The sequence below is a fragment of the Thamnophis elegans genome, chromosome 9 (genome assembly GCF_009769535.1).
Source record: "Thamnophis elegans isolate rThaEle1 chromosome 9, rThaEle1.pri, whole genome shotgun sequence".
Lineage (NCBI taxonomy): Eukaryota > Metazoa > Chordata > Lepidosauria > Squamata > Colubridae > Thamnophis > Thamnophis elegans.
In genome coordinates this window covers 57,667,946-57,679,975 of record NC_045549.1, presented here as the reverse complement: position 1 = coordinate 57,679,975, position 12,030 = coordinate 57,667,946, and the positions used below count along the sequence as shown (strand labels likewise).

At 39.0% G+C, this 12,030-nt stretch overlaps 1 protein-coding gene across 1 annotated transcript in view; it reads left to right on the top strand.

The window, feature by feature from the left end:
* The first annotated feature begins 1,454 nt into the window (after positions 1-1,454).
* The window catches only part of OTOP1 (otopetrin 1), a 34,355-nt gene continuing 23,779 nt past the window's right edge, over positions 1,455-12,030 (top strand). Inside the window, exons 1-3 of the mRNA XM_032223649.1 lie at positions 1,455-1,887; positions 7,475-7,611; positions 11,340-11,398. Coding sequence (XP_032079540.1) covers positions 1,455-1,887; positions 7,475-7,611; positions 11,340-11,398 — 629 coding nt within the window. The remainder of the gene's footprint in view (positions 1,888-7,474; positions 7,612-11,339; positions 11,399-12,030) is intronic.

Here is a 12,030-nt window from a genome sequence, read left to right as displayed (position 1 = left end):
AGAGCTGGAAGGGTTCTTGGAGGTCTTCTAGTTCAACCCCGTTTGAGCAGGAGATCCTATATCATTTCAGACAAGTGACTGTCCAGTCTCTTTTAAAAAGAAACACCTGTGATGAAGCTCCTAATGACTTTTGAAGGCAAGCTGTTTCACTGGTTAATCGTCTTCACTATTGGGAAGTTTCCCCTTAATTCCAGGTTGCTGTTCTCCTTGATTAGTTTCTAACTTTCCATCCATTGTTTCTTGCCCTCTGATGCTTTGGAAAATAAGTTGACCCCCTTCTCCTTGTGGCAGCCTCTCAAATACGGGAATGCTGCAGTCATGTCTCCACCCTCACCCGTCTTTCTTTTCTCTAGACTAGCCAAACCCAAATCCTGCAACAGTTCATGTTTTAGTCTCCAAGCATCTTAGTTGCTTTGCTCCTTTCCCTTTTTCCAAAGTCTCATCTTTTTTGTAATGTGATGACCAAAACTGGGTGCAGTATTTCGCGTGTGGACTTTATAAAATGGAAGTAATACTTCATTCGATTTTGATTCTATGCCTCTGTTTATACAACCAAGGATTGTTTTAGCTTTTTAAGCTGCTGCTGCGCACTGCTGGCTCTTATTTAAGGGACGGTCCACTAGGACTCAAAGGTCCCTCTTACAATTACTGCTTATGAGCCAGGTTTAATCTAATATCTACTTGTACCTTTGGTTTTTCCTGCCTCAGTGTATTTGTCATATGAAGCTCTCATCTTCTTGAATTTGAAAAGTACTTGTTATAAATATTCATGTCACATCATCTGATATTTTGTTGAAGTGGTATTTAGTATTGTCAGCTGAAGATAGCCTCCATCCCTACTAAGGACTCCTCGCCTTCCGAGATCCTTCGAGAAATACCAGTCTATTGGGCGCCGCCCCCAGAAGGCACCGGCTGCAGTCTTCCTCCCAGGAGCGTCCCTATCCGTCTAGGGTTCCCTCTGCTCCAGCGACCTAGCTGCGCAGATTCTCCGGAGCGCCGCCTTCACCCAACCGAATTGGGAGCACTTCAGGCGCAGATGAGCCAAGGAAAAGGGGTCGCAGCCCAGAGTCTACAGTGACTGAAATCCGATGCTTTCGGCGGCCCGCCCAATGGTTCTGCGGCTTCTCCACCCCATAAATACTCCACGGACGCCGTCTTGGGAAAGGAAGCTCTTTAGGAGGATAGCAGGCAGTAGAGCAAGAAGGCGGCTACGTCGGGGAGGTCTTGCTGCAGAGCCGGAGCCGAGTGCACTTTCCGTCCGTCAATCCGCCTCCGCCAAAGAACGGAGGGCGGCTCCGCCGGGAGAGCAATTGGCGAAGCGCGACCCCTGGGAACATCGGCAGGTGCGCCTGCCCGCCTCTCCTCTCCGCTCCGGGGATGCTTCCGTGCTGAGCTAGCCCGCACCCGTTGGCCCTCCAACAGTGGGCATCTCCGGGCAAAAGCGCTTCTCGCCCATGGGTCTCCAAAGAAGTCACTTCGAATCCGCCTCGACGGGCCCAAAAATACGCGCCCAGACTAGCTCCAGGGAGGATGGCTGGGAACTGGAGAGGGCGGCCGAGGAACCCCAGACTCCGCGGATCCAGCAGCCCAAAGGGGAGGAGGGCCGCCGATGGCCTCTGTTGTCCAGGGGCGGACGAAGTTGTCCGCAAAAAAGCGCCGAGATACTGAGCAGCCAGTATGGGCTGCATCTCCTGCTGGCCGGGCTGCTGTTGATGTTCGCGTGGGCGGTGCACGCCATCGGGGTGGCCAAGAGTGCCGTCCTGGCCTACCTCCTCTCCCTCATGGCGCTGCAGCTCCTCTGGATGGCTTGGTACCTCTGCCGCCGCTGTGCGCACAAGAGGCTCATCCAGGACAAGGACACCCAGGCCGGGGCACGCTGGCTCAAGTGTGAGTGGGGCGGGGCAAGGGCACGCCCGGGGCTGGGAAATCCCATAGAGGTGCTAGAACAAGTTGCTCAACTTTTGAAGGCCATGAAGCAGTTAAAATTCTGTAGTTATTGGGTACAAACCTGGCTGCATTTGAGTGAACTTTTCTCCCTTAATCTCTCACAGAATCCAATACAGTAGTGTATGAAAATTCCTCTCTTTGAGGACCCTGCACCAGGGAGAGAATGTACTATGGGACCTCCAAGGGTCAATCTAGAAAAAAAACCATTGGCTGTGTCATTAGGAGTCCCCCCCCCCCGGACCCTATGCATATTTGTTTTGACTAGATGACTATAACAAATATACTGATTTAAATTTGATTTATTTTTTAAGCAAGTTCAATAAAATCTCAGTTGAACAACTTCCATTAGGGATATTTTATACACAACAAATGTGGACACCCCCTGCAATAATGAACAAATCCTTTGATGAGGCATTAAGAGCCGAGGTGGCGCAGTGGTTAAACGCAGCACTGCAGGCTACTTCAGCTGACTGCAGTTCTGCAGTTCGGCTGTTCAAATCTCACCGGCTCAGGGTTGACTCAGCCTTCCATCCTTCCGAGGTGGGTAAAATGAGGACCCGGATTGTTGTTGGGGGCAATATGCTGACTCTGTAAACCGCTTAGAGAGGGCTGAAAGCCCTATGAAGCGGTATATAAGTCTAACTGCTATTGCTATTGCTATTAATCCTTATTGATTAATCAACACCTCTTCCGAGACTGTATAAAACTGATATTTTACTTAATACTTTAAGGGAATAATTTAGTTTGCAGTTTGTTCATAATAGGTGTGCATAGAGCTGTTGCCTTGGATTCTAATCCAAGACAAAGACCCTGATTTCAGTGGGTGCCCTCCCAGGTAATCTTTTCCTGAGGATTTGGGGGAATACATGTTGTTGCTGCTTCAGCATATGCATCCCTATTTCAGCAATTCAACTGAGATTATGCTTCATGATTCCAAATTTCATAAGAAAATGGTTATAGAAACAAGAATGCAAAATCCATAGATTTTTTTGTTTACTTTAGTAGATGTTTTGGAAGAAGTTAAATGTTTGGTAAGGCTCAAGATGGGGAGTTTCAGAATGGTGATAGCTCCACACAAATGTGATGTGTAAGAAAGTTTCAATCTCTAAGTGAAGGGCCATTGAATCCAGTGTACAAATACTGTACACATTTTTCTATTTGTTATCTTCCTTCATAAAACCAGAATGATAGTATTTTGGAGCCAGTATTTTAGGGTAGCCTGTAAAGTCACCAATAACATATCTTTGCATTACTGACTCCAAGCATCCCACTTATTGTGATAAATATCCTCCTAAAGGTAAGTTAGAAACCCCATTGCAAAATTCAGCAGAAGATGGCATTCCAACTACTTCTGGAGTAGAAATAGGATGATGAAACAAAAATGTTTTTTTAAGAAAGGAAGGAAGGAAGGAAAGAAAGAAAGATTTAAGATCTATAACATTAACGAATAATGGGAACACCACCAAAGTGAGGGGGATAATCCTTTCCCTCATGCCCTTGCTCAAAACTGTCCATTTTCCCAAAGAAGCTGGTAGCTGGGGTTTTTTTTTGGAGGGGGGGGAGTTGCGTGGAAGATACCGTAAGTGTCAGAGCAGGATGTTGAACAGGACAAACAAGCTTTTTTTTTTGCTATTCTTTTAGTACAAGAAATGTTAGGTTGCTGGAAATACCTGGTATATGAAAATTAGAAAGCTTTTAAAGGCCATGTATGATAACAGTTTTGGTGTATCCACAGTGAAGCTATTAAATAATTCTTTTCTTCATATATTTTCTACAATTGCTAGAAACATATGCCAATGTATTAATTCAACATAATTTTCTGTCTGTTTGCAAACATCCTTCGACCAAATGGTAGCCCAACAAATAGAATTCATGATTTCTGAGCTTGATCTGTTTCTCAGTAGTTGTGCACATGCTAGAAAGGACTTAACATGACTTGCCATACAGAACCTCAAAATAAATGAGCGGAGTTGGTACCTTGGGCATAGGAGAAGAGAACAATTCCAGGCCACCCCATCACTATTTAATGGTGGACCCTTTTGAGAGCCAAAAGCCACTTTTCTTGCATATCTTGATCTGTACTTTGTGGAGAAAGGGGAATCATGCAGCAGAACATTTCCTGTTCCTGAAAATATTTCTTGTTAATTTTAGTGTTCTATTCTTTTTTGGAAGGGTGTAAAATATATTACTGCAAATTACTAGCTCTTTCTGTATATATTTCCTGGGCTTATGGTGCTTAATTTTAGACAGTTATTTTGAGTGCAATATAAATAGAAATGTAGGCTATAAATTGAATCAATACAGAAAAAATGAAAGACTTTGGTCCCTATGATAAGTTATGGCTTACCAAATAGAGAAAATAATTCATCTATCCCCCACCTGCCAGATTTGGAATGCTGCAACACATCTTGGCAACATTACATGGTTTTTTTTATAAAGTTTTTCATTTTTCATTTTCATAACAAATAACCATATGTATACTATTACATAACCAACATCATATTATATTGTTAAATGTTTACATCAATTTATCTTACCATCAACTCCCAAAAATGATTATTGGCTCTTCTGCTCTCCATACACCATATTTGTACCCTATCCATCACTTTCTTCTCCCTCTCCCCTCCTCCTCCCTACCTCCTTTCTTCCCTCTGTTGTCCTTCTCTTCTCTACTTCCTCTTCCTCTCTCCTTTCTCCCCTTTCCACTCCTCCTTTGTCTCCTCCTCTCCCCCCCGCCCTCTCTCCTATCCCTCTCTTCTTCCCTTTCCCTGAAGTGCGAAGTAGAGAAGACTCTACTTCACACTTCATCTCATTTACTTGGTGTATATCAGCCTCTGAGCAAGCTCCATTTTATGTTGATGGTATTTATAATTCCATTTCAATACACATATTTAATTTTAACGTATATCCTCTTCCTTTTTTAAAAGAAAAAAAGTATACTTATATAGTAATTGTATTTTTAAATCTCTCCCCCCCAGCCTATTTTTGGCCAAGATGTAGGCCTGGTTATGATTTCTAGATATTCTCATCATATTTATATAGTTATGCATCCTTACACGCCCCAAATTTGTAGTTCTGTCTTATAATCTCAATAATTTTCCATTATAAGTATATTTCATGTTCCCTCTCCATTTTTTCATATCTTGACTTAGCTTACCCTTAATTGTCTTTAAATAACAATAGTTACAGTTCAATGTTCATTACAATTCCATTAATCTACTTTATAGAATAACAAGTGGTATACATCTCACTTTATTCATCATCTTAAGAGTTCTATATGTGTCCATATTTCATATATTTTAACCTATACTTAATTGTTCTTCCATTGTCATATTCAATCAATTAGTAACTCAGTCTAATTATCATGTATAAAAGTGATTCACATACCTCTACTTTACATTCTCCACATAACAGTTTCATATTTGTCCACATTCCATATATTTTAAACTTTATTTAATTATCTTTCCATTATCATATTCAATCAGTTAGCAACTCAGTTTTATTATCATATATAGGAGTAAACCACATATCTCAGCTTTATATTTCCCATATAACAATTTCTAATTGTCTGATTTTTTTCCTAGTAAGTCTTTTGTCCCACTTCTCTATTCCTGTCTTCTCCCTTTTCTTTGTTTTGACATGTCCACCCTCTTCAATTTTCCCCAAGCCACCGTCAAATCCATGAAATCTTTTGTATTTCCCTTTATTAGGGCATAACCCTCCCCCCTTCAATTTTCCCTATGCCACTGTCAAACCCAATGAAGTTTTTTGTCTGCTTTTAATTTTCCACCATTTCTATCCCTTCATTATCCCCCAACTTTTTCCTTCACTTCTTCCTTCGCTTCCTGCTTATCCTCAATATCTAACTTAAAAATTCTATTTAGACTTGATTTTAATGATTTATGCATATTTTTTACAATTTCACATAGTTCTTCAAATTGCCACTTTTCCATAATGTCCAGTTCTAAAATTACAATTAGTTATACAGTTCTTATTTCAGAGTTCTGGTCCACCTTAAATTTAACTAATTCAGCTGATGTGGAGAGGAAGAGAGGAGGAGCCATCCTGATCCTTTGTTCTCCCTTCAGCAAAAAGAAAAAAAAAGACTATATTTTCCCAGCTCTTAATTTTTTTACCCCCTTGTTACCTTAATGTCCAGTTCTGAAATTATAGTTAGTTATACAGTTCTTATTTCAGAGTTCTGGTCCACCTTAAATTTAGCTAATTCAGCTAATGTGAAGAGGAAGAGAAGTGGGAGCCATCTTGTTCCTTTGTTCTCCCTTTGGCAAAAAATAAAAACTTCGTATTTGCCCAGTTCTTGATTTTATTATTATTATTCCCTTGTTATCTTCCATCTCTCATTGGTTATAATTGCTTAAAATATATTAATTGGAACAAACTCAAACACAGCAAGTCTCGGGTATGTTTCTCTTTACCTCCTGCTTTTTCCAATTTCTGATTTATGACAATTGGTTAATTAAAACTTCCTGCTCGAGTTTCACATTCATTCGCAGCACAGGCCAAATTAGGTTATCAGTGAGAAAATAGTGCTTTTTTCTTGATTTTGTCACCTGTTACATTCCACCTCTCATTAATTGGAGTTGCTTAAGATATTGTTAGTTAGAAGAAACTCTAACGAAGCAACTCTCTTCAGTATGTTTTGGTTTCTGTTTCACCCTCCTAATCTCTTTTGAAGACACAATCTTTTCAAATTCAAATTCAAATTTAAAGTTTGTATTTGAATAGGTTTGTCACTTCTCTGCTTTCTTCTTTCTGTCTCCAAATTGTTTAAAGCAAATGGCTCTTTTGGGGTAGTGATTTAACCCTCCATTTTCCTTTCTTCTTTCTTCTTCTTCTTTCTTTCTTTCTTTCTCTTTTTCTTTCTTTCTTTTCTTTCTTTTCTGCAAAATCCTGATCTGTCCATCAATATTATTTATACTCTCAAGGTTCTTTGCTTTTCCAAATTCTGATTTATGACTGTGGGTTAATTAGATCTTCTTACCAGGCTTTTCATCCATCTCCTGCATGCTACTGCTCAGGTTGCTTTGGCCTGAAGTCAGCTTCTTGTGCAGCCATGTTATCATGCTGCCTCCCCGATGCCGATTAGAGAGCAAATCTCCGACCTATGAGGGACCTGTTGCACTCCCTCTGGTCTGATGAGACGCTAATCAAAATTACATGATTTTAAAGGAGTTGGCGTACAGAACAATAGAGAGAAGTTAATTGATCTGTACAGCCTGATAACCTGGTGAGCAAATGTTTATGTCAATGAATAGAAATGGAGGACCTAGAATATTCTTTATTCTTGTGTGTCCAATCACACTTGGCCAATAACGAATATTCAATTTGATTTATTTATTTTATTCTAATTCTATTCTTCTACATATACAACCCAGTATTTGAAATATTGCTGTTAGTCTGTTAGGACTGGAATAACTTCTGTGAATGAAGTTGAAAAAGGCTACCAACTGAGCTATGTCAAAGTTCTTACTTTTAGTATAACCCTTTCGTTTAACATTTGTTTCAGGTGGAATTACTTTGTTTGCAATCATTACTTTAATTATGGATTCTTTCAAAATTGGATACTTTGTTGGATTTTCAAGTTGCTTATCAATTACAGAAGGCATTTTTCCAGTTGCACATGCAGTCCATACACTTTTGCAGGTAAAATCATTTGGTCTCTTATTATTTCAGATGTATACAACTCTTAGGATTGTATTGTTGTTGTGCAAGAGCCTAAAATTAACTAACTTGGTTCAAGATTTTTTCACCCCTCTAATTGTATTTCCTCAAAGTCCATTAAAAACAGTATCACAATTACTGGATTGGCAAGGAAATCCCTATATAATGAAAAGTAACTTCCTTAAAGCATTGGTAATCCTGCATGTTTTTCTGTGCCAGTCCATTAAAACACTTGAGAATTACACAAGATAACGACCTTGCTCCCATTCATTTTAGAAGGAAAATCCCCAGTGGCTGGCATTACAAGGACTATAAAACCATTTAGTTACAAAAAGTTACATCTGTTGATTTAATAGAAACATCTAGTTTCTATTTGAGTTCCATTGAAGGTCTTTAATTTTGATAATTTATTTTTCATAATTAACTTACTAAATAAGTTTGAAAGACAACACCCTCCCCCGCCCCCTGCCCAATCCTCCTCCCTCTCAGGATTGTGGTAGGCAGCAGCACAAGTGATGGGGAGGGCAGCCTGACAATGATTTTGATTAGTTTGTTTTTCCTTGCAGTCTGATATTCTTATTAATTGTGTACTAATCCATAATTTATTTCTATTTTCTTTCTCTGTTCTAGCCTCTACTTCTGGAAATACATCTGTTTAGCTAATTTGGTTTTTTATTATCGTAGAAATAGCCTTGTCCTTCAGGTTCTTGTCTAGATTTACCATTGATCTCCCCCTTTTCAATTTTTATAACTTTTTGTATTATATGGAAAGACAGTCAATTAAAGAAACAATTATGTATTTATTTAACAAATTTATGTAGCTGTCATCTACCATTGGAATTCTGGGTGACAAACAATAAAAACATAATACAGGTGTCAGATACCTATTGTGATACTTCCATTCAAGTGGAGAGGGGACCCTGGATTCTTTTACTCACTTATTGCTCTCATCCTGTTTCCTATGTATCCTGTAATTCCGTAGTTTATAACTTTCACCCTGTCACCTATTCTGCTGTGTGCTTTGATTTACCTTGGAGAATGTACAAGGGGGGGGGGCATCTGTTTTCTCTCAGTTTGGAAACACATGGGAACGCCTCCTTATCTCTTTCTCAAGATGACTTTTTCCACATCATCTTCACACCTGTGAATTGGCTCAGTCACCATCAAACTGAGGGGAGGGAGGAGGGAGGAGCTAACGTCGCGACAATACAACGTGCGGTCTCGTCAGTCCGAGACCGCCATTAACACTTTTGCCAGTGGACGGTCCAGTTGGACCTAAACCGTCCCGTAGAAATGGTGAACAAGAAGACAAAGCCTTGCTGGTCTCAGGGACATCACAAAGTCCCTGATTGACCCAAGGGAAGCGCTTCAAGCTGGCAGCAAACAGGCAGTCCTAGGCTGATGAAGTCGGAGACGGGTCCGGAAGAAAGAAAGTGAAAGTGAGTCCATCTGGTGAGGTTCTTTTTTCTATTTTGAGAAAGATTGCCCAAAGAAACTTTTTTTAAAGATAAAGTAGTCCTTTAAGTAAAAGAATAAAGCGGCGAATTTAATTTTTATTGGACTGCCTTGGAAAGTTTTTGTTTTTTTCTTTATAATGATATCTTGTGGATTGAAGTGACCATAATGTTTCCTGTTTCTCCTCTTAAAGTGAACAGATTGATTTTTTTCCCCCTCTATTCTTTGTCACCTTATTTTTTGGCTTGAACTAAAACCTTTTTTATTTCAACAATTCTTCCCACCATTTGTTATTAAATTCCAGTAAAGACAATTAAAGACCTTTGTTTTCCATAAGCTTGAGACAAGTATGAAAAAGTGGGATCTGCCACTCGGAAGTCAGAGTCTGGAGTTTTTTTTAAACAATGTATCTTCTGTTCTTTCTTCTTTGATCTTACTGACTTTGTAACTGAAGGGTTTGCAACTTGCTTACAAAATCTGATAAAGAGCCAAGGGCACGAATTGTTTTTGCAGGTGCTTTTGGAAAATATTTTGGCAAGGGAAGGAAAAGGAAAGAAAAAGATCGAACCCTTCTTCTTTGAAGAGTACAAAAGAACTTGTCAACTTAACACACACACACACACAAAAGAGGCTTGGAAGGCTAGAGTGGCAGTGGCTATCAGATTCCTTTTTTCTCTCCTTTTTTTGGAAAAATAGATCAATATGTAGATGAGGAAACCTTAAAATTTTGAAATATCCTGGCTGGAATTCAAAATATATTGGAAGGATTTGGGAGATTTGAGAAGAAGTTGGATAGACTATTGTTTCTCACAGCAAAAGATGATGGGGTTGGAGCCCCAAAAATTAAAGAAGAGAATGAAAATATAGAAGATAAAGATAAGACAATAGGTGAACTTATTAATGGAGCAAACATGGGTGAAAGTAGAAAGAAGGGAAGATGGAAAAGTGAATTTGACAATTTGGAGCTTTATCCCAGATTTCAAGATACAGGAGAAAAAAAAGGGTGATAATGATGGAGTTAAGAAGAGAAACCTTTTCAGAAATAAGTCTGATAATCAAAGACAAGCTAATTTCAATAACAATTCAAGGGCAACGAGATTATCTGAGAGATCTTTCAAGCAATAAAGTGTGGAGAGAAGTTTATAAAAACTTTATAAAGGAGTTAAAAAGAGAATTGACACAACAACTGGCAATTAAAACAGTAAAAAAAAACTTTTCAAAAAAAACCTGGAGGGGATGGGTTTCTAACCATTTTATCCCAACAGAATTTCCGGGGCGGGGGGGGGGGGGACTCTGACCCTGCTTTGCATTGTCTTGCATTCACTTCCTTTCAATAAACATTTCCTTTTGAAATGCTAAAGTTTTGAGAGTCCATGCTTTCTTGAACAGGAAGGAGAGACAGGACCTTTCAACAGGTCTCTTTTAAGAAAAACAAATTACAGTTACTGTAAAAAAGTACTTTATCAAGATGTCTCATGTCCAGTTACAAGGCTATCTTCACATTCCCATACCAGAGAAAAGCCCCAATCCTGCTGGCCATCCAGAAAATCATGCCATGCAAATCTTGGGGTGAGGGGGTTAAGGTTGTTCCATAAGGCAGGGGTCTTCTTCTCAAAACTCAGTGTTCAAACAAAGTAGTTTTGCACACTCTTAACTACCATTGATCCAATTAAAACCTACTTTTATCTTTCCAATATTTTAAAATAACAAACCTCATAACTAAAAATTGAATTAGTTCCTTACAGTGCATGGATTAGAATGCATCAGAAGATAGGGACATTGAATCAAATTTGCTATATAGAAAGGTTGTTGGGTGATTTTTCCAATTGTTTTTATTAAAACCACAGACTAATTGGACATCTATTTCCTGGCATTGAAAAAAATATCATGTTTAAAATATGAATGGTTAACTAATTGGGAAATGGGTCAGGAGTATAAAACACTGGAGCACCATTGGATGAAGATTCAAAATGAGTCTGATCAGATATTAAGGATTACTTCATGGTGGTAAGGATTGTGAAACATCAATATATCTCCACTATTATTACATCTGCTGAAAGCTATCCAACAGCCCTTTCCAAGGTGACTTGGTCCCTATTGGGTAGGGAAGGCCCCTCAGATATCTGTCTGTGAATTGAGGAAATGATTAAAATGTCTTGCACATTTTTCTAGATTCTGTTAATTGTTTTTTTATAGATGATTGAGTACTACTTTTTCCATGGAACCCATTATAATTTATTTACATTTGTTTTCAGGTATATTTTTTATGGTGCCACGCAAAGGATGTTATCCAGTCCTTCAAAACACTGGAGAGGTAAAGTGAATACTGTGCAGGGAGGGAGGTAATGCAATGTTTTTAATGTTTAATTAAAATATAGCAATAAACCTAGGAAATGAGTATAACCATTGATTGCAATCAAACAGTAGAAATAATGGTTTGATGTCAATATTAATTATAATTTTTTGTAAGTATGGTTGTAAAAAATGTCATGTCTCCTAGTTTAGGGTTAGTCCTAAGGTATTTTTCTCCACCTATAAGCCCTAATGAGCCATGAGCTCCCCCTTCAGTCAAGATTCAGGCTAAGTACTAAGACAGCATTGATTGCCCTTGTGGATGATCTTTGGAGAACTTGAGAAGTGAGTGGTGTGTTCACCCTGGCTCTTCTGGATCTCTCAGCTGCTTTTGATATCATCAAACATTTTGCTGGACCAACCTTGAGGATAAGCATGGGAGGACACTGTTCTGCTGTGGTTCTTCTTTCTCCATGGCAGTCAATGTTGGTAGGCGAAGAAAGGTCCATCTCTCTAGGCCCCTGTTATCTGGGGTGCCTCAGAACTTAAGTTTGCCTCTCTTATTTAATATTTATATGAAGTAGAGAGATTATGATCTATGATATCATATCATCTCTATCATCTCTATGATAGCTAATATATCAGTACCCTGTG